General features: G+C 41.8%; 2 protein-coding genes across 3 annotated transcripts in view; one reads left to right on the forward strand and one right to left on the reverse strand.

Annotated features, from left to right (window-relative positions):
- Positions 1-50: 50 nt before the first annotated feature.
- On the forward strand, positions 51-5,943 carry LOC147219287 (kelch-like protein 40a). Its single transcript, XM_086172916.1, has 6 exons — positions 51-1,290; positions 1,744-1,904; positions 2,153-2,260; positions 4,468-4,653; positions 4,899-5,048; positions 5,578-5,943. Exons 1-6 carry the CDS (start codon positions 178-180, stop codon positions 5,687-5,689), a joined length of 1,830 nt encoding a protein of 609 aa, XP_086029042.1. The 5' UTR covers positions 51-177; the 3' UTR covers positions 5,690-5,943.
- Positions 5,944-6,032: 89 nt separating this feature from the next.
- LOC147219288 (vasoactive intestinal polypeptide receptor-like) overlaps positions 6,033-23,374 on the reverse strand; it is a 35,680-nt gene continuing 18,338 nt past the window's right edge. The window contains exons 7-13 of one of the 2 annotated variants that reach the window (XM_086172920.1): positions 15,955-16,108; positions 15,130-15,190; positions 13,873-13,939; positions 13,698-13,789; positions 13,436-13,565; positions 9,110-9,151; positions 6,033-8,998 (exon numbers count right to left, since the gene is read on the reverse strand). In XM_086172920.1, the coding sequence (XP_086029046.1) occupies positions 8,807-8,998; positions 9,110-9,151; positions 13,436-13,565; positions 13,698-13,789; positions 13,873-13,939; positions 15,130-15,190; positions 15,955-16,108 (738 nt within the window). In that variant the 3' untranslated portion in view covers positions 6,033-8,806. Of the gene's footprint in view, positions 9,152-13,435; positions 13,566-13,697; positions 13,790-13,872; positions 13,940-15,129; positions 15,191-15,954; positions 16,109-23,374 lie in introns of both variants that reach the window. The other variant, XM_086172919.1, reaches the window with a different exon arrangement.

A 23,374-nucleotide genomic window follows, 5' to 3' on the forward strand; every position in this document is an offset into this window, starting at 1 on the left:
GCCTTCTATAAATACCCGGGTTGACTGACGGCCGCAGACAGCTGCAGCCGGCGAAGCCTCTCCACGCGGATCCGAGCGGGGAAGCCTGACAGTCCCGTTCCGGTGTAGGGGAGTACAGGGTGCTTCCACGCCTCTCCCTCCCACGAGATCCCGACCAGGACTCGGCGACAGAACAAAATGGCTGCCCTGACTATAGACCCGGAGGAGCAGCCTCGCATGTACCAGCAGACGCTGCTGCAAGATGGACTGTGCGACCTCTTGGAGAATGAAAAGTTTGTGGACTGCGTCCTCAAAATCAAGGACAAGGAGTTTCCGTGCCACCGCCTGGTGTTGGCGGCCAGCAGTCCCTTCTTCAAGGCCATGTTCCTGTCCGAGCTCGAGGAGAGCAAGAGGCGCGAGATAGTCCTCAAAGACGTGGACCCGGGCACCATGGGGATGATCCTGCGCTACTTGTACACCTCTGACATTAATCTAACGGAGCAGAACGTCCAGGACATCTTCATGGTTGCCAACATGTACCAGATCCCTTCCATCTTCTCTGTTTGCGTGTCCTTCCTCCAGGAGAAGCTGGTTCTGGGCAACTGCCTGGCAATCTTCAGGTTGGGGCTACTGCTGGACTGCCCCAGGCTGGTGCTGGCCGCCCAGGAGTTCATATGCGAACGCTTCCAGGTCGTTGTCCGGGACCAGGACTTCCTGCAGCTCTCCCCGAGCGAGCTGGCCATCATCATCACCTCGGACGCTCTCAACGTTGAGCGGGAGGAGCTGGTGTTCGAATCCCTGATGGACTGGGTAAAACACGACGAGAAGAGCCGAGTAGAGGACCTGCCCCAGTTGTTGCACTGCGTCCGTTTCAGGCTGATGCCTTTGGATTACTTTAAGGAAAAAGTAGAGCGCCACCAGTATATCCGCTTCAGCCAGGAGCTGAAGAAGGAGCTGGATCTGGTCAAGGATGCTCACGGAGGTCGCCTTCCGAAGCCCCAAAAGCCCGGCGACGAAGGGGACCGGGAGGCGGAGGGGAGCGAAGACGAGGAGGAAGGCTACCTGCCGGGAATTCTCAACAACAACCCTCGATTCGGGATGTTTGAAATGGACCTGATATTCATGATCAGTGACACGGGGACGGTGGCCTACGAGCCCGTGGCAAACGAGTGCTACGTGGTCTCGGAGTCCGCAGAAATTCCCAAGAACCACAACAGCCTGGTGACCAAGGAGAACCAGGTATTTGTAGTGGGCGGTCTGCTCTACAACGAGGACAACAAAGAGGAACCCTTCAGTTCCTACTTCCTGCAGGTGGGTCGCAGAGCACCTCTGAAACCCAGGCTCCAGAGAACATTCACCGACTATTTGGTTCCAGGTTTCCTGTAATAAAATCTGAAGTACATCCTTGAGCATTACAAGTTACGACAGGTTAATATTATCGTTACTTTTTCGGCCGATACTCCAATATTTTTGGCAATTTTTCATGTCGGGTCATTTGTGACACTCTCTCCCTTTCATTCGTTTGATTACTCTGCCTTTTTTGGTGTTATTTGCGCGGATGTTTATGAGAGTTGAATACGGCGTTGATAAGCGCATATTTCCAACCGATAAAGAATCACTGACCTGCCCTTTATGTCGGTGTACATATCTTATAAAGTATGACGAACATTTTAAACATCTTGTCTTGTTTAGATCTTTTAGTGTTCCTTGTCACTGTTTCCGATGAGTCTCATTCTTCTGAATTATCGTCCTCTCCCTCCCCAGTTTGACCCAGTAAGTTCGGAATGGTTGGGAATGCCCGCACAACCCAACCCCCGCTGCCTCTTCGGCCTCACCGAAGTGGAAAACTCCATCTACGTTGTCGGAGGCAAAGAGCTCAAGGAAGGAGAGCACGCCTTGGACTCGGTCATGATCTACGACCGACAGTAAGGCGCTCACAAAATAGTGTTTGAGTCATCAGGAGATGCCCTTGGCAGGCGGAATACCGCAGTACACACAGATGACAAGGTGTGAAATCATAGTCGAATGAACAAAGATTCGTGAGCTCAAGCTCACAGATGCGCAAGAAAAAAAAAATCAAGGATGAAGACAAATCTCCAAAAAGGAACGTGACCCGTCTATGAAAAAAAACTTCAAACCTAAATCTCATAAAACTGCGTCTTTTCCCCCACAGGTCATTCAAGTGGGGTGAGTCGGATCCTCTGCCGTATGAGGTGTACGGACACGGCACCGTATCGCACAATGGCCTCATCTACGTCATCGGCGGGAAGTCCGAGAGCAAGTATGTGTCTATCGGCTAATATCGTTGGGTAACAAATCACAGGTTTGTTTTAACATTGTTAGTCAAGATGAAGGAATGCGGTTTTTGGCCCCCCTCTTCCAACAACAGCAAGATATGAAATAAACTGTTTACTGTAACACGGAGATAATTCGACCGACTAAAACCTCGAGGTCAGGGAATGTGGCCAAAGTATTTGAAATTCTTGACATCCATGTGTCTTTGTCTAAAAATACTCATTATCGCAACTCAGATAAAGAAACGCTTTATCTCCCTTTAAGGAACTCCATTGTTCTTTAAAAATTGCAATACTACATTTAACCACTTGCATCATATTTTCAAAATTAACCATGGAATCTTACTCACTTCTATTTCACTCTGACATGTTGTCGACACAAGAACTCAGATTTGATCCCACTGGTGAAAGAACATGACAGCCATCTGTAAAAATAATAAAACCAGTAATGATTTTTTCAATTATTTTGAACATGCTTTCTCTTTATTTTGGTATCATAATGCAATAATATGAACTTGAATGAAAATTAGAGGTGGCAGACTTATTGATTGTTCAAGCTGCAAATGATGCTATGTGAAATATACCAACATGAAGGGGATGGTATTTAAAAAAAAACATTTTTGACTGAAATGCAGGCCCACATAGATACACCGAACTGGCTCCATTCAGTAAAATAATTTACTTTGAGGGGTGGTTGGATGAATACAACAAAATAAATTAAACAAAAAAAATATATAGCAAAGTGCATATACTGCACGACACATGCTCTTGATAATGTCTTTAAAATGAAATATCTTTTGCCGCAAAGAGTTATGCCTTTTTTCTGGTTCTGCATTGTGTCTCCCCTTCTTTTTACAAGGAAAAAACACAAATAATCTCAGTATCTTGCTAGGTAATGTTGGGGCTAGCTTGCAGGCTAAGTGTTTTTAGCATAGCTTGCAAGCTAAATGTTTGGGTTAGCTTGCAGAATTAATGTTTGGGATAGCTTGCAGGCTAAGTGTTTTTAGCATAGCTTGCAAGCTAAATGTTTGGGTTAGCTCGCAGACTTAATGTTGGAGCTAGCTTGCAGGCTAAGTGTTTGTACTGACTTGTGGATTTAAGGTTGGGGCTATCTTGCAGGCTAAATATTTGTACTGGTTTGTGGGCTTAATCTCAGGGCTGTCCTGAAAAGAAAAACACATACGCACATCCGCTGCCCTGTTAGGGATGGGTGCTGGATCAAAAAAGTTCAACCTAGACGAGATTTGAAAAAATTTGCTCACCAACAAAATGCTCCAAAAACAAAAAATGAGTTATTTTACATATAAAATAAAATCATTCTTGCGTGCATGACGTTTTGAGCAAAAAATAGGCTCTTCCGCAGATGCTTACTGGAGAAATGCGCCATTTTTAAAGAGAAGAGAATTATCATGAGAGTGAATCCTTTTTTTTTTTTGTTAAAGGAATCAATCACGTGATCATCTTATGTATGGGCATAATGTTTGGGCTAGCTTGGGGGCTAAATGCTTGGGCTAGCTTGCGGGCTTAATGTTTTTGGTTTCTCGTAGGTGCAATATTGGGGGCTAGTTTGCAGGCTTAATGTTTGGGGTGCCTCACTGGCAATAGTTTGAAACTAGTCTGCGGGCTAAATATTAGGGCTAGCTTTTGGGCTTAATGTTTTGCGTATCTTGCGGGCTCAATGTTTGGAGCTAGCTTGCACGCTTAATGTTGGGGATAGCTTGCTAGCCAAGTTTTGAAGCTAGCCTATGGGCAAAATATCTGTACTACTTGTGGGCTTATGCGTGGGGCTAGCTTGCGGACTTAATGTTTTGGGTATCTTGTGCGCTCAGTGTTTAGGGCTAGTTTGCCGGCTTTACGCAGGGGATAGCTTGCTGGCTATATTTTGAAGCTAGCCTGCGGGATAAATGTTTGTACTAATTGTGGGTTTATGGGTGGGGCTAGCTTGTGGAGTCCAGCGTCGTGACATCAGTCAATACACACATGCTGAAAAAGGATCCTTAAATATGGTGGGTTTTGACTAATAATCTGTCGTATTTATCTATTAGTTGTGCATTTTAGGATTATTTTATGATTCTAACAATCTATCTGCCTCTTCTAATAGGGGGCTTTAAGATACAAGAGCTGTGTGTCACTTGAAGCTATTATTCTTGTATCACATATTGTTTAATGTTTTGTTTTTTTTTGGTACACACAGAAAGTGCATGAGGAGAGTTTGTGTGTACAACCCCACCAAATTTGAGTGGAAGGACCTGGCGCCCTTGAAGACGGCCCGCTCGCTGTTCGGCATCGCCGTTTACAAAGACCAGATCATCGTGTTGACGGGGGTCACGGACGCCGGGCTCACCAGCTCCGCCGAGGTCTATGACATCGCCGACAACAAGTAAGACAGCATGTTCGGTATATGACCCCTGTCTGGCATTGTGAAACAGGTGAAGCATCCACCTGTAAAAGTAAAATGAGTCATCTGGTGGACCATTAGATCATAAACAACTGCAGCTCCCTTGGTTCTGCAGTGTGTGTCATTCAGTAATATAACAGGTAATTAAACCCCATCATCGCTTCGCCCTGTGTGTATTCGTGTGTGTGTGTGTGTGTGTGTGTGTTTGTGTCCCTGTCGTGCACAAGGTGGTCCGAGTTCACGGAGTTCCCACAGGAGCGCAGCTCACTCAGCCTGATGTCAATGGGAGGCTCCCTGTACGCTTTGGGCGGCTTCGCCATGATGCCCAGTGAAACCAGCGAGGAGCCCGTTCCCACGGAGATGACCGACATCTGGAGGTAAGAAACCAGTGAGCAAGAGCCCGTCCTCGCAGATGATTATCTAAGAGTTTACGAAAATATGTATCCCAATCGACTCATCAATGATTCCACTAATTGGATACAAGTTTAGCAGTCAGCATCACCATGGCGACCTCTAACTACAGCTGAAGTTGCACAGCTGGTTAAATATAGTGACCTCTATGCAAGTCTAACTTCTATTTGAAGTTTTCTTTGAACCGAGAAAATTTTTGATTTTTTTGAAATACTGATTTCTAATTTTGATAATTATATCTGAGATTTTATGGGGATTTCTCACTGATTTCAAGGTTTTTATTCATTTTTTTCCCCACCTGCATTTAGACATTCTTAGCTATCTACTTGATGATATTTTTGAATATTTATTTCAATATTTGCAAATAGAGTTTTTTTTGCTATTTTTAAAAACATTTTTGAAACTTTTTTTTTTTTTTCATTTTAAATTTAAGTCATTTTTTTTGTCATCATCTCATGAAACCTCCACGCATCGACATTTCAATGTCACACGCAGATTCGACGATTCCGAGAAGACCTGGAACGGAATCCTACGAGAGATAAGCTACGCAGAAGGAGCAACTGTCCTCCCGGTGCGACTCAACACTCTGCGCCTCAACAAGCTATAACAAAACCGCGTTGCGTTTTTCCAGGAGATTCATGATGTAGAACATTGACCCTGAAGCACTTCAAGGAACCCAAACTTTCATGGTTACCACTCAACTTCTTCACCTAGGATCGGGCAAAAAAAATAAATTGAAAAATCAGCGACAAAATGTTTTAGCCTGTTTTACAGCAGAGGGAGACAGACGTGTGTTTATCTATAAACGCCGCTGGAAATATCAAAATTTCATTTTATAAAAAGCCAAATTGTTGATTTGTACACCTGCCTGTGGTCGCCTTATTCTTTCACACCTGGTTTGGGGAATAGAGACGTTGCTTTCAGCGAAGCGTCCACACAAAACCAAAGTGCAGGATTTTTTTTTTTAATCATCACCATCATCTGACATTTTTGCTCAATAATAATATTACAGCTGATTCCATGAACTGTACAGCACATTGTATTTACATTAAAATATACGCAACAAAAAAAAAAAAAAGACAAGAGACACAACACGTTTAACATCAGGCAAATACCAGGAGTGAGCAAGGTGTAGTTTTCAAATGTAAACATGGATTTCCAGTTGACACCAGAGCACAGCAAGTCATCACCATAAAACACACCATAAACGCCTGTGTCTTATCATTATTTACATCTTCACTTTATGTACAATAGCTGTGGGTGACATGTCGTCTGAGGTACTTTTCACTTAGTTTCAGTTCAGGTTTACACACTTGCACACACACATGCACGCACAAGCACACACACACACACACACACACACGCGCACACGAAAAACGAGAAGGGGAAGTGAAGGGTCTGCCCCGATGTTACTTCCACGCCAAAGGTCGCACCGTCAGCATTCGCACAAACATTTGAAAGTAGTTTCCCATGAAAATATAGCAAAGAGGAAATGTTCAAAAGTTCAATGTATGGATTAAGACTGAGCGTTGCGGCGAGTGTTTAAAAAAAAAAGGGTGACATAAAGGTCATATAGTTGGGTTTAAAGAACCATAAATGTTTACTTAACATAGTGAGTTTTCGCCATCGAAGATCTGCAACTTTCGATCTGCAAAATCGGATTTTCAACTTCTAATTTTTTTTTGTTTTTTTGTTAAGAAATATCACCTTGACGGTTCCACCGTCTCGACAGGTGATCCTGCGTCAGACGGGAGCTCCGGGCATTTCGGACCAGATGGTGAAGGGCGTGGTTAAAAGCAAAAGTCGCCAGTCAGTTAACCATCTTATCGTATCGACGCTCGGTGAGACGGCGCAGACTAATGGAGAGGCCATTAGTTCAACAGGCATGACACCGTAAACCAAAGTATTGAAAGCACGTACCCGATGGGGCCGCTAGATAAGAGCTGAAGTTGTAATTCAACTTGACAAGACGCGTAATAACGAAGTCAAAAAGCAGATGTCGGGTTAAATATGGCACCGAAGACGAAAAAAAAAAGGAAAATAGGTACATGGGAATATATTTCCTCAGAGGGTTGTGTTTTCTGTCTCTTGTAAAGAGGAAACATCCGATATATCTTTCTTTAAGTTTCTTAAAGTGGAATATATTCCGCTTTTTATCATCAGTCCACTGTGACACTAATCTGAGTGCCTCCTGGATGTGAATTGGTCAGGAAAAAAAAAAAGGACGTTTGGGAGGTCATCTTGTGTGTGTGTGTGTGTGTGTGTGTGTGTGTCCTCTTGACCAAAATGGAGTGACACACAAGCAAAAACAGCAGATACAATATCCAGAGAACTGCCAGTGTAAAGGAAAAAAAAAACAAAACAAATAAATCAGCTTGAAAAATTAAATCTGCGATCGTAAAAAAAAAAAAAACTAATCCGATTCCATGTCGAGGCAAAAAAAAACAACTTCCCATTTTCTAAATGACTAAATCTTCATGTTAATATGTCTCGTACTATGATTCATGAATGAAGGTGACCCCTGTTTGTGCTTTCTCACACAAGATAAATGAAATATAAATTATCCGATATGTGGCACGTTAATAAAAATGCATTTATTAAGCTTTATTTACACTTGACTGCAAAAATGGCCAATTTTTGTGCAGATTTTCAAGAAACTTTTTCAAATATTCCCAAAGCGGGAACACATATATCGTTTTCGATGGCCTAGCGTATATTTGGTGGACGTGACAATGATTTATTATTAACTTTGGACCCGGTGTGACTCACATAAATATCCTAGAAGTAACAAAATAGATAAAAAGCAATAAGAACATTTATCTAAATCTAGATTTACTCCAGACAGGATAGAATGAGTTGTCCGTGCAGTGCAGTCAGTAAAAGTAACCCTCAACTAACGCACATTTCACAATATTATCAGTGTTTGTCTTTTTACGTTTCGGTCCGCGAATTGCAGAAGCAGGCTAAACTCGAAACAAAACCACGGGCTTCTGTACTATGGGATTCATTTTTGAGGAGAATTTTGGGGCGGCAGCCACTCCCCTGAACTGTCGGCTGAACGTACAGGCCTCTTGCAACAAAAAAAAAAAATTAAAAAGTCCTTAACATCAAGATAGGGACAGTCAGGAGTTCATTGTTATGCTGCAGATCCCTCCTCCTCTGTAACTGCTGCTCATGACCGTCCCTCACGTAGCAACCGCCGGTCCCCAAAGCAACACGGACCATTAGGTTGAGTGCCCTGTCGGGGCGCCGCTTTTTTTTTAATAAACACATCACATAGATCCGTCCGCATGCCGCCTCGCGTAAAATTGAAAATGATCCCCGACGCGAGGCGTTTTGTTTCACAGATGAAGATCCGGCCCCCCAGACGGCGTCGATAACCGTCAAAGTTAGTTGCCAGCCAACCACGCTGACTTTATATATCAGTGAAAACTCCTCTCTGTGAAAGTTTTTTTTCTCTATACGTGTAAGGATAATTATCAACCTGCAGTTTTGAGGTGGAGATGTTTCCAGATTTCCCTCATGCCGTCTGCTGGATCTTTCACAATCCCTTCACAAACTGCACCAGTGTGCTGGTTCAACGGTGACTTTTGAAAGAAAAACACTTTTCATTCGTGACCGGCGGTTTAAACAGGAAAAAAAAAACGTCGGCGCCGAACTGTCCGACCTTTTAGTTTACCGGGATGAAAATCGTAATCGGCCGACCCCGAGAGGTGAGTTAGCTTCAGAACGCGGAGACTTGCTCGGGGCAGCTGGACGACCTGCGCGTCGTCGGGCTGCATTTGGTCAACATGGTGATCTGCGTGCTGAAGTTGTTGCCGTTGCTGCCGATGGACGGCTGCTGGTACTTGGTGTCGGCGCCCAGGAAGCGCTGCAGCATCCATCTGCGCCACTTGCGCTTGATCTCCGCCTGGACCTGCAAACGGGCCCAAAGAGGAGGTTGCGGACCGAGCGTCCGGGAAGAAAGGTAAACATCTCGCGGGCCTGGTGGGAGTTTTTTGGCTCTATTCCTCTGAGATTGACTCACCTCGCCGTTCAGGAAGCAGTACAACACAGCGACCACAAAACCCTGAGGACGGGAGAGAGAACACATGATCCTGTTAGAGCTCAGGCTTCTGAATAGCCTGCGCTCATTCACAAAACATTTGCATTTAACAGCCTGTAAGTTAGCTGAACATTAACTCTTAAAAGCCTTTCCTGCTTTGCCGTGTTTCTGCAACTTGTAGTTCATGGACAATTTAATTTTTCATTTTTATTTTTTTCACCGCTTTGTCACTTTTATACATATTTTTGTAGATTTTTTTATCATTATCGTTTTTTAGCGTTTATTGATTTGATTTGTTCGCTTTGCCGTCTTTCTGCAACTTGTAGTTCATGGACATAATTTTTCATTTTTATTTTTTTCACCGCTTTGTCACTTTTATGCATATTTTTGTCGATTTTTTTTATCATTATCGTTTTTTAGCGTTTATTGATTTGATTTGTTCGCTTTGCCGTCTTTCTGCAACTTGTAGTTCATGGACAATTCAATTTTTCATTTTTATTTTTTTCACCGCTTTGTCACTTTTATACATATTTTTGTCGATTTTTTTTATCATTATCGTTTTTTAGCGTTTATTGATTTGATTTGTTCGCTTTGCCGTCTTTCTGCAACTTGTAGTTCATGGACAATTTGATTTTTTTTTTCACCACTTTGTTACTTTTAAACATTTTTTTATCGATTTGTTATCATTAGCGTTTATCGTTTATTGATCCAATTCGTTCACTTTGCCGTGTTTCTGCAACTTGTAGTTCATGGAAAATTTAATTTTTGATTTTTATTTTTTTCACCACTTTGTCACTTTTATACATATCTTTGTCGATTTTTTTAATCATTATCGTTTATCATTTATTGATCCAATTCATTTGCTTTGCCATGTTTCTGTAACTTGTAGTTCATGTACAATCTAATTTATTTTTTTCATCATTTTTTCACTTTTATAAATATTTTTATCGATTCCTTATCGTTTATCTATTATCGTTGATTGATTCATTTCTTTCGCTTTTGCCGTGTTTCTGCAACTTGTAGTTCAGTCCAATTAAATTTTTTTTTAGTTCTTTTTTCACCATTTTGTCACTTTTAGACATATTTTTTATCGATTTGTTATCATTATCGTTTATCGTTTATTGGTTCGATTTGTTCGCTTTGCTGTGTTTCTGCAACTTGTAGTTCATGTCCAATTTAATTAATCTTTTTCACCGTTTTGACACTTTTATAAATATTTTTATCGATTCTTTATCGTTTATCGTTTATTATTTATTGATTTGTTTCTTTTGCTTTGCCGTGTTTCTGCAACTTGTAGTTCATGTCCAATTTAGTTTTTCTTTTTTTTTTTTCACCACTTCGTCACATTTAGACATATTTTTATTGATTCGTTATTCTTATTGATTGGATTCGTTCACTTTGCCGTGTTTCTGAGACTTGTAGTTCACATCCAATTATTTATTTCTTTAATTTATTCACCACTTTGTCACTCTTACATATATTTTTATTGATTCTTTAAATTGTGTATATGTGTTTCCTAGCTTGTCGAGTGAGGCGCCTTAAATGAAATGTATTATTATTATATGTTTTTCCTCGATAATGATTAACTAATGTGCGGAAAAATGTTAATTTTGCCCAGAGTGGGTAAGAAAAGTAAAAAAAAAAATAAACACATATTGAGGGTCGATTCACATTTAAAGTACTCATGTTGTCATTTTTTTGTTATTGTCTTTGGCATGTATTGGCATGTTTCTGGACGGGATTAATGTGCATTACACGTATTTGGAACCACGTCATATACTGGTGGATTGTTTTCCATCCCATTTGGAACAATCCTTACATTGATTTTCAAAAGCCTCATGCAGGGGAAAAAAAATAGTGCGTTTGTGAAATATTGACACAGTTTTTGGACGGGTTTTGGATTTGGAACATTCTCTAGTTGAGTTATTTGTTTTTCATCTTACTTTAGAACACGCTCAACATTTGCGCCTCATATATTTCCAAACATAGCGGAAAAACATGGTTATTAAGTGATATTAAGTGAAAATGACCACTGGTGGTTCCAGCGGCCGACAGAGCCACGATCAGTAAAGCGCACTAACATTATTTTTCATACTATCGTTTCCTTATTTATATGTAAGAAGCAGGAATTTGAATTATTGGGGTCAAGGTTAAAGGAAACCCCTACTGGGAGGACTAATTGGTATAAATATAGTTTAATGTATGCCTTATACTAGAATGTGTTGTTAAAAAAAACATGAAGACTTGTTATTTCTTAAAAAAATCCCAATTCAGAACGCATGTTTGTTTTTCTAGCGCGATGCATGTTTGATTGATGACGTAAATCGGCTGCATTGTGTTAACTTTGGCTTCCCGCTAGCGTTAACTTTTGCTAATAATGCCACATTGTGCTGCTTTTGAGCTGAAATTTCCAATCCAAGGGAAACAAACAGTGTGATGTTAGTGTACGCGGCTTTCCAGAGGACAAGATGAGAAAAAAGCGGTTGGAAATTGCTTGTGGATGTACAGAACTTTCTAGGGTTAGTTTTTAACAAATTAAACGCCGTTCTTTCACAAACAGCTACAGCAGAAGTAGCATCTGATGACGACAGACCGGGAACCAGCCTGATTGTGGAGGATTGCTGCAAGTGAACTGCAGATGACAAAAAAATGGAGCTTTCCAACAGATGCTGTTTCTCTCTGTCGCCATAGCAACGGCGTTTCTCTCGAGTTGGTATGGGACGGGTTGCACAGATGACATGGTTTGGCATCGCAGGGTAAAATAAACAAGACCGAGCCCGGCGAAACCACGTCACGACACTACGGGACGACATAAACAACAATGACGGCCTTTTATTTTCCCTGATTTTATACAAACTGAAATATGTTGACAGATTTTTTTGTTGTTTTTATGCACAAATATTGAACAAAATAGGGCAATAATGTCAATGTAATATGTAGTATAAGGTTTAAATCAAATTATTTTGGCTGCCAGGCCACATTTCTTACTTAATTTTTATGCACGGGCCAACTAGGTATCATGTACGTTGAATAAAATGAAAATTGCAATTTAAATATTAACATTTTTTGTGGTATTTTATTTCAACTTCAAAATCATTAATGATCATGTAAATGTACCTACATTATTTTGCATGTAATCATACATACAAAATTAAACAAAAGGAAAAAATAAGGAGCCTCTAGATTCAATATTGATTGAAAGTATTTATTAAAATATAGCAAAACAGGCTGTAAGATGCCCAGGTCTGGTTTAAATAAATTATTCACCCTGACGAGGAGTCGGCAACCTTTAACACCCAAAGACCCATTTGGACCGGATCCAAATTACTTTTTGACGTCTAAAGTAAAGGTACCACTAAATATATTGCTTTTTCTTACCTTTACACTTTGTATAAACAACTATAGTGTGTTGCTTATGAAATCCACAAAGTACTACAGAGAAAAATTAAATTTTATCTATGTAATGAACACATTTTGAGCTTTGGGCTCTCAGAGCGTGTAGTGAAGAATTTTAAAAATAAATTGGGTAAAAAACTCTGTCAGTAAACAATAAAAAATAAATATTTGCAAAATATCTTCATAAATCTAACGGCTTCTTCACGTGTGACGTTCATTTTGAGCGTTGAAAACTAACAATATTTCAATATTTTAAGATCACAATAATCTTCCAGTTTAGAACTAAAATTAGAAAAAGGGAACTAACACAAATAAAATACACTTCAATTAAATATTTATGATTTATTTTCCCAAGCCACTCAGAGCCGCAGTGTAAGGATGAGCGAGGCGACCCCTGACCTTTACCAAACACATGCTACTTATAGGCATGGTATTAAAGCCTTAGCAGATTTTAATATTTGTAAATAAATAAAAAGAACTTGAGAGTGCCTACTGTGCGTGCTTGAACAACGATCAAAAAAGATTACAACCAAGTCGAGGCTCAGACAGGAGCGGGTTTGGATCGGCGGGAGGATTTCCCGGGGGAAATCATTCCGAGCTAAAACGGTTATAAATAAGGAATACTTTCCGTCTCTAGATTTACATCACAGTACTTGGCTCAAAGCGTTCGCATTCACTTTAAAATCCCAGTAAATCAGCATCCGCGGTATTTCCAAAATGAAACAAGAACAAGACAAACAAAGCTCGTCGCGGCAAAACACTCATTACGGTGTTGTTTTCGCGTCCTCCCGCCTTCTGATCAAGAGATTTGTATTTTCTTTTGCTTTCATACTCATCGCGCCGGCTTTTGCCAGAAACGGGAATTAAAGTCGGACAAAAAAAAGCCCGGTCGACCTTCATTTCAAGTTTTACCTGGAAACTTCCGAGGATGAGATCCAACACCATCCTCACTCGCGGGTGGACGTTGTCGGGGATGAAGGCAAAAATGATGTAGTTTATCCCGAAGAGCGGAATCAGCAACAGCGTGGATTTAGCCAGACGTCTGAAAAAGAAAGACGGGATTATTAGACTAACCAGGAAAGGTGGAGGGAGAAACGTCGCCATTGTCGTGATGAGACGGAAACGTAAACCGGATGCCGACGCTTCGCTTGCGCTACAATAAAATACAACTCACGAGTACTGATTGGATTCTTTCCTCCCAATATCCGGGCAATTCATCTTCTGGCGTAAAATCCGGATTATGAAGATGAAAAGGAAAAAGTTCACCTGCGGGGAAAGTAAGAGACGGGCTTCTCAAAGTGAGATTATGCAAATCTGTGGATCCTTACAAACGGGAAATGATGACTCACCAGAACGGTGACTAAAATAGGAGTTTTGATGATCCACCACGGATTGTTGTCGATGATTTCCCAGCACCTGTCATAAAAATAGAGGTGTTACCGTGCAGGTGTTGAGTTTACAGAGTTCACAGAGTCCCGCGTCGGAACGCCACCATGCAAGGTTTGACGATTTTCCTCCCAAGCGCGACACGAGAAGGAATCCGGACGGTAAACTCCACGATGGCACTCAGGAGGAATCAGACTTTACGGCGCATTCGCTCGTGTGAGACACCGACGGAAAAGGTTTGTGACGGAGATTTTCAGAGGCTCTTCAACAAAATCCATGACTTTTCTGTTTTGTTTGATCAGCCGTTTTACTGCTAAGGGCAATTAAGGTATGTAAATAAACATTCAAAAAAATCTTCCTGTGTAATTATCTCACAATGTGGATATTTGCGGATAATTCTCCGACGTGGCTAATATATGTAAAAAAAATGTATGTAAAAAAATATGTACATTTTTCTTTTCAAATTTTGTGGGTGCGGCTTATATCCAGGTGCGCCCTATAGTCCAGAAAATTCAGTATGTGCCTGTTGAGTGTTTACAAAACAAAAAAATGTAATTCTATTTCACGAAAAGAACACCGTCCGTGTTCTCGACAAAGTTCTCACTTCTCGCAAGAGCACATAAATGTATAAACACGTCACTAAATCATGGAAATCAATAACATTATTCCAAGACGACTGGACGCATTAATTAACCGTCTGAATCAACCAAACTTATTTTGGATTCATGGAAACCGCCCGAAAAAACGATCCTTGCGGCACCAGCTGCACGAGACATGATGTAACCAGTCTGCAGATTTCATAGGAACAGTGTTTTTTTTCTCTTTTTGTTGTTTTCTTTGGGAACGACAGCAATTGCGCACACGTGTTTTTTATGCGGCCGAACAGATGTCTGAAGACAAGCCACGGTCATGAGTCGCTCCGGTGGGACGGGTTCTCCGGTTACACGGCTCTGAGATACAAGAGTTCACCGCAGACCTCCGCTGAGGCCTGACATCACCAAAAGCACTTTTAATGTAAACACCTATTAAAATGTGGAAATGCACCCATTTGAAGCTTTTTCAACATACACAGTCGGAGAGACGGCGGGACGGATTCCCGTGTTTTTCTAATCCCGAGCTCCGTGCGTCAGATGGCGTCCAACAACTCGGCGGGAGCCGATCCTTCGCTTTCAGGTGCGCGTTCTTTTAAAAACGTTTTTTTCCCGGTGCGGGAAACTCACCCCGGATGGTTCAGATAGGCCTTGGTGATCACCCATATCGAGATAAAGACGGCTGGAGCCACTGCCGACGGGAAACACAAACAAACAGGGGGGTTTGAAATTATTCTGAGATTTAAAAAAAAAAAAAAAAAAAAAAAAAATCTCAAGGGAGAGGTAATAAATCATTTTTCGTCGTGTCCAAACAAACAGCGGTGACAAGTGATGGCGATGCTGACCCTCCGTGCACTGCTGTTATTTTATTCTATTTTTTTGCATTTCGTTTATCTTTCGTAACGGGTCTCCTTCGTGCCAACATCGCCTCATCCCGGGTATCTTAAGGGAAAATTTTCTGGCCGACGTCAGATTTTTTGCGTGAGGAATGTTTTCGAGGAAATCAGCAATTCCGGCCGAAAAGAAAGCATTTTCTATCGGAGGAAAATTGAAAGGGGGTTCGTTTGCCATCTGTTGGCAAGGGATTTAGCATATACACAATTATCGCGTCATCCATGAAGCCACAGATCCTTCAAATGAGACGTTCTCTCCGTACGGGTCCAGATGCGACGATTCCGTCTGATACCGCGGCTACGGTTTTCTTATTAAAACCAGAAACCAAAGCTTGGTCGGATTCAGATGGAATCATAACGACAGAAACCTCAGCGGCTCATTCGTATGAGGTGATGGGACGGATACACTTGTCTCTTAGCGTTTGCACTTTGCCGATCATTTACATACGATGGCGCGTGTCTCGAATGCTCGGGCGTCTGGCGCGTGACGCTTCCCGTGAACAAAAACGCGGCGGCGAGAGCGATCAGTATTCATCGACATATGGCGGGTGCTTCTACATACCCCAGCCGATAAGTATGTACCACCAGAAGTACTTCCTCTCAGAGAAGAAGGAGACGGCAAGCAGAGCGTGGAGATACAGGCCTTCCACCAGCAGCCAGAAGTGACTGGACATGACACCGTACTGGAAGAAGACCACCACCGCCTTGCAGCCAACCTGCGGGGACGGAGAAGACGTTAGCGCTACGTTGAGGAAGACCGGAAGAGATGCCGCTCATCTATCGGACATTCATACCTATTGATTCGAAACTGCAACATCGAGGTCCAAACATCTAACGGCACATGCTCTCTTTGTTTAAGAACGGCCTTAAAAGCGCTAGGCTAGCTCCTAGTTTTGCTGCCGTGGGCTGATGCCAACCATACATCTAAAGACTTTGACAAGATTTGGCAAAGACTCACGGAAAACTGCATATTTTTTTTCCCAGCGTGTGATGTTTTCAGCTGGTATTCACAGAGCCTCTGCTATTTCACTTTTCCTTCTCCGCTTCGGCGTGATACATCGGAGAGTCGACATCGTCCAAGCTGGGCTGATCCGCCCGTCGCTGCGCCATCCGCTCCTATTTCTGGACGATCCGTATTGATCAGGGCCTTCATCCATACCGCAAACAAATAGCATCTCTGCCGCCAATGCTGGCGATTATTTGTCTACCAGGTTTCCTGTTTCCAATTTTGTTGGATCTCATCTATCGGTTGTCGATTGTGTAACGTCAACATAAAGACTGAAAAACTTGTGATAATTTCAAATATGTTCAATATTGCCATAAGCCCAAGTCTGGGAAAAGACTGATCTGATCTACGGCCGCGCTAAGACTGTAAGATCGACTCAAATAAGACTCTTACGATTTCCTTCCGACTTCCGAACAACGTAAGACGCGAACCAAGCGTAACGTAACCTCACATCTTCTCCAAACTCCCTCAGTTCGCCGAGTCGTGTCTTGATCCCCTTGCAGCATCTGGCCATTATTTATTTCCAAATTACTGTATCGTGCTACCAGAACCGTGTAGCTGTTAGCACTCTTGCGGTCGGTTGGGAAACCTTGGGCAAAGTTTCTGCACCGGCGATGTTTCCTCGCCGATCTCGCACTTACTCGAGGAAGGATGTCAGGTTTCGGTATCTCATCGTAAAGCTCTACTTGGACAACTGATTTGGCGCCAAATGAGTCAAATCTAACTTGCGGCCAGTTTGACCCCTTTGTAAGATAAGACCTCATATTCTGCCGCAATATGCTGGAAATTAGACCACGGCAACCGCTTCAGTGATTCAGGTTCTCGTGTGGGAGATGATGACACACCGCATTTCACTTGCAGTTACGCGTTAAATAGCGGCTCGTTCTTCCCGTCGCTATCAGACGAGGGGTATCGGGGATTCGGTCGGTCGGTGTTCCGAAGCTTGCGGCCATTTCCAGACTTCCGGCAGAGAAAGTTCGGAAACCGCGAGGAACACCTGACTTTCGGTTTAGTGCCGTGATGAGTTCCTCTTTTCGCATCTCTCGGCCCGTGCTATGAATGGCTTCTTTGTTTGCGTTCCAGGAAGTAGAGCGGGTTAAAAAACAAAACGTCCTTCACATCGGTTCCCTCCTGAAAAACCTCTTGTCACTTAACAATGGACTCTGTGGCATTGTTTCGGCAGCCGACCCTCGGGGTGTGTGACATTAACGCAAACACTATATCCTATACAATCCTATGGGCTGTACACCGAATACGCACCACACTTCCTATCATTGTGACTTCTTTCACCTCAGCCGGAGTGCGACTGACATACTTATGAAGCTATGAAGCATTAAATAGGTCTGTTTATTACAGGTTCTAAAATTACAATACAAAGCCTTAGTTTGAGCCGCTACTCTCTGCGGTTTTATTTTCAATAATAATAATAAAATAAATAACAATAATATATAACATCTAACAATAATATCTATATTTTATACAATAATAAAATATAGGTGTATGAAATACTAATGTAAATAATGCTAATAAATAATAGTATAAAATAAAAATATACAAAATAATATGAAATAACAATAATCTCAAGTAATAATATTTTAAATGATAATATAAATAATTGAAATAAATAATAATGTGAAATTATCTCGTCAAGTGAATGGCAGAATGTTTGTGAAAGCGGGAAAATATAAAAACTAGCTCCACCTTTTTTTTTTTAACAACAATCCCAGAGACCAACGTGCAAATGAACGAGGAGTTTCATTTGGAGGCTCTTATCTGATGCTGCTTACAGGCATCACCCTCCGACATCCGTGCAAAATTAATACTTATATTCATTCATTATCTTTTCACATTCTCCAGAACACCTTACTTCTTAGACTTTCATGATTTATTTCTATGTTATTGCATAATTTCCCTAACCGTTATAAATTTCTGTTCCCAGCCCAAGGCATTTATTTTTGTCTATATATATTTTTACATTTTTGTATTCTCCTGTATGCATTGCACACAGTCTATTTATCAGTATCTATATCCTTTATTTCCTTAGTCTTTCTTTATTTTGTAATTCCAGGAGTGGAGGCTCAGTGGGTTTATTCAAAAAACCTCTGTGATCCCCTGCAACTCCACAAACAAGAAGGTTTCACTTCCGCAGATTAATAATAAGCAGCCACAAGTGACCTTCAGACCTTTAGAAGTCAGCATTTGTGAACAGTAGTATGGCTTCATGCCTAGGAAGAGTACTACAGATGCAGTATTTGCGTTGAGAATGCTAATAGAAAAGTACAGAGAAGGCCAGAGGGAGTTACATTGCGTTTTTGTAGACCTAGAAAAAGCATATGACAGGGTGCCAAGAGAGGAGCTCTGGTATTGTATGAGGAAGTCTGGAGTGGCAGAGAAGTATGTTAGACTAGTGCAGGACATGTATGCTAGCTGTGAGACACTGGTACGGTGTGCTGTAGGGGTAACAGAGAAGTTCAAGGTGGAGGTGGGACTCCATCAGGGATCAGCGCTGAGCCCCTTCTTGTTCGCAATGGTGATGGATAGGCTGACAGATGAGGTTAGATAGGAATCCCCATGGACCATGATGCTTGCGGATGACATTGTGATCTGTAGTGAGAGCAGACAACAGGTAGAGGAAAATCTCGAGAGGTGGAGGTATGCTCTGGAAAGGAGAGGAATGAAAGTTAGTCGCAGCAAGACAGAATATATGTGTGTGAACGAGAAGAACTCGGGTGGAGCGGTGAGGCTACAGGGAGTGGAGATCAAGAAGCTGGAGGATTTCAGGTACTTAGGGTCAACAGTCCAGAGCAACGGAGAGTGCGGAAAAGAGGTGAAGAGACGGGTCCAAGCAGGTTGGAATGGGTGGAGAAAAGTGTCAGGGGTTCTATGTGATAGAAGACTTTCAGCCAGAATAAAAGGAAAGGTGTACAAGACAGTGGTGAGACCAGCGATGATGTTTGGACTAGAAACTGTTACAATGACCATAAGACAGCAGGCAGAACTAGAGGTTGCAGAGATGAAGATGTTGAGGTTCTCTTTGGGAGTGACCAGGATGGAGAGGATCAGGAATGAGTCTATCAGAGGGACGGCACATGTTCGATGTTTTGGAGAGAAGGTCAGAGAAGCCAGACTGAGATGGTTCGGTCATGTACAGAGAAGAGCTAGTGAATATATTGGTAGACGGATGCTGGAATTGGAGCTGCCAGGCAAGAGGTCTCGAGGAAGACCAAAGAGAAGATTTATGGACGTAGTGAGAGAGGATATGAAGGTAGTTGGTGTGAGAGAGGAAGATACAGAGAATAGGGTTAGATGGAGAAAGTTGACTCGCTGTGGCGACCCCTGACGGGAAAAGCCGAAAGAAGAAGAAGAAGAAGAAGTGACCTTCAGACATCGGGGGGGCAACAAGTTTCAAACTGCTCCAAAATTCTGCAAACTTTCAGATAGCCAGATGTCCATCCGTCCGTCGGCCAGACATCTGGTTCGACCGCCTGCCTTCTGTTACAGTCGAAAAGATGCTTCAGCTTTTTGTTTTTCTGCAGGCAAATTACAGACGCCCTGTTTAAACCTGAATGGTGGCGCCATTGAATATTAAGTCCTGAGGTGTGTGTGTGTGTGTGTGTGTGTGTGTGTGTGTGTGTGTGTGTGTGTGTGTGTGTGTGTGTGTGTGTGTGTGTGTGTGTGTGTGCGTGTGTGTGTGTGTGTGTGTGTGTGTGTGTGTGCGTGTGTGTGTGTGTGTGTGTGTGTGTGTGTGTGTGTGTCCTCTTGACCAAAATGGAGTGACACACAAGCAAAAACAGCAGATACAATATCCAGAGAACTGCCAGTGTAAAGGAAAAAAAACAAAACAAAAAAATCAGCTGGAAAAATTAAATCTGCAATTGTAAAAAAACTAATCCGATTCCATGTCCAGGAAAAAAAAACAACTTCCCATTTTCTAAATGACTGAATCTTCGTGTTAATATGTCTCATACTATGATTCATGAATGAAGGTGACCCCTGTTTGTGTTTTCTCACACAAGATAAATTGAATATAAATTATCGGATATGTGGCACGTTAATAAAGATGCATTTATTAAGCTTTATTTGCACTTGACTGCAAAAATGGCCAATTTTTGTGCAGATTTTCAAGAAACTTTTTCACAAGGTTTTATGCCTTGTGCATAAAACTATCATCTCACACCCGCTCACATCTAAAGGCTAGTTTTTGGAGTTTTTTAGTCTCTTTCTCTTGTCTCAGACTGAGATTCTACAAAGACTGTAAATCTTACAGGATCACTTTTTACAAGACGAAAACTAGATTGGGGATGAATGCGTAGAGATGCCGCTCATCTTCATGTCGTTCAGATCTATCGACCCATCAGGCTGATTGGAAGCTGAAACATCGAGGTCCAAACATCGAACAGCGCAAGCTCCTTATATTCAAGAAAAGGCTTAAAAGCTTTCTTGACATTAACGCTAGGCTAGCTCCAGCTCGGTGGTGATACATGGGAGAGTCCGACATTAGCTCCTCTTTCTGGACGCTCCATATTGATCGGGACTTTCTTCGGCATTTCCGTTCATCCGGTTTCCAGTTTCCGGTTTTGTTGAGGCTCATCTATCGGTTGTTGATTGTGTTGCGTCAACGTTAAGACTTTAAGACTAGGTAAAGATTACCGCCTTCTACTAGGCGCCTCCACCAAAACAAAAAAAATTCCTTTTAATTTTCGTTTAAAAGGGTTTTGGTGCGACGAAGGAGCAGGCATGAACGGACTTCCTGTCGACTCACGTACACCAGCGTGAGTTTTCGATAGCATCTGACGCTAACGTGACAACTCGAGATAACGCGACGAAGTGTGTGTCGGGCCCAAATTTGCAAACACACCGCAGATCTAACCTCCAACTCATCGTAGTGCTGCAACCTCCTGTTGAGGGTTCCCCCCTGCCTCCTTGGCAGGAAGGAACTGTCAAACATGTCAAAAAATGTCGAACATCTCTCTTGACATTAACAGAGACCCGATGAATCTCGATAAAGCGATCAGTGTTAATATCACCGTACGTAATTTAATAGGAAATCTTCTTGTCGTGACAACTGGACTTGAATTTTTTCACTCGCCACGACAAGTTGACTGCTAAATTCAGCACAACCCTGAACATTTGAACCTCACATACGGTACGTTGCGAAAAACCCCTTTTTTGTCAATTTTTGCCTTTTTTACCTCTTAAATAATTCATATTTATCTATTTATTAGTTATATATAGAGATAGTTATATATATATTATTTTATATATATATATATATATATATATATATATGTATATATATATATATATATAATTTTTTTTTTTTTTAAATGTTTTTTTTATTTTTTTATTTTTATGTATTTCCTGTTTTATATCTCCAACTCAGAGATACTGTTGTTGTTGTATTATTGTGTTGTGTTTGTTTTTGTGTTTTTGATTCCACTTAAAACTGCTATCTCTAAATCAGGGGTCGGGGACCTTTTTGACTGGGAGAGCCATAAAAGCCAAATATTTCTAAATATATTTCATTGAGAGCCATATAGTATTTTTAACATATAACAAATTAAACAGGCATTGCTCTTAATGCGACTTCTGGTGCCGCATGGATTTGTTTGAAGTGTCGCTTTATATTTGACCGTTTCATCGATGCAATTTTATCCCTGCATATTAGACATACCGCAGATCCAAATGCAAATTCCTTTGTCCATGCAGACCAGAATGCACAGTAATCATTGTCTTTTTCTCTTTTTGACATCTTTTCTGTTACAATGATAAACTACTTGGCTATCTGATATTATTGATTTCTTCACCTTTACAATGACCCGGACATGCTCGGAAGCCATTGGTTCCAGACACGACCAACGCCTGAAATTGATCTTCAAATCTAATTTCTGTTTACTTTAAAATGACAATATTATGAAGAAATATCACAATTATTTTAAAATCAGTTCCGAATTGGTTTTTTTTTTCAACTCAAAATTGTCACCGGAAGAGCCATATATGGTTCGCGAATCCTTGAAAGAAGATTTCGACAAGCGATTTTAATTTAATTTCCACTGTTTTATCAAAATCAGTGGAACAGATTTTCAAAGTTTCCACCCCAACAGTCCTGATGAACAGACCAATCCGAGCGGCGTCTCTATTTTTTTCGAGTTTGGGAAACCGAAAGAAAAAAAAAAAAAGCGAGAGGCAGCTGTGTTTGGATCACGACGAGGAGGAAATATCTCAACTCGGCCCATTAGCGAGTGGCACTTAGAGATAGTAGAGCGAGTGATTTACAGCCTAATGGCCCGATGGTGATAAATTCCGTGGATTCAGCTGGAGCGAGATCAGTCACACCGGTGACGCTGCTCAAATAAAACTAAAATAATGAAACTATCGAATCCGGTAGCTTATCCGCGTCTTCGATCTCGATTCCAGCCCTTTCCGATATCTTCGAGACGAAACGTGATTTACCGGCGAAGGAAGGTTCTTTGTACCGCTAATATTCGGCAAACAGGAACTGGAGCGACATCCTGCTGGAGCGCGGCGCGAGGAACCCTGGCCTCGCGAGCGGAGGAGGCTCCGCAAACACGGCTACACCCAGGAGAACTCCAGCCCTCCTAAGTTGAGTAAACTCTGAAACAAAGCTCTCGTGTCGCCGGGTGAAGGAGGCCGACCTCTGGCAGCCGCTCGGATGTCGACCTGATCTACAACTCGGGACTTTTGAGTCAACGGCGAGGAAGCGCGAAGCTTCTACGCGGGGATTGTTTTTCCGTCGGTCGGAAAAAAACGTTCGCTCGCTAATTCACAAGTTATGTTATCATTAATACGTCATATAGAGACGTACTATTATTCACCCCGTTCACACGTCAACACAACCATTCACCGTCTCATACACAAGTTAAATATACTCGTGTGTATATTAATCTTATTCTTGTGCAAGAATTTCGCAATGACTTGGATGACCGAGAACCTCCGCAGATTTATATTGATCCAG

The sequence above is a fragment of the Fistularia commersonii genome, chromosome 25 (genome assembly GCF_037954325.1).
Source record: "Fistularia commersonii isolate RoL2024-O1a breed Wild chromosome 25, RoL_Fcom_v1.0, whole genome shotgun sequence".
In the NCBI taxonomy this organism is placed as follows: Eukaryota; Metazoa; Chordata; class Actinopteri; order Syngnathiformes; family Fistulariidae; genus Fistularia; species Fistularia commersonii.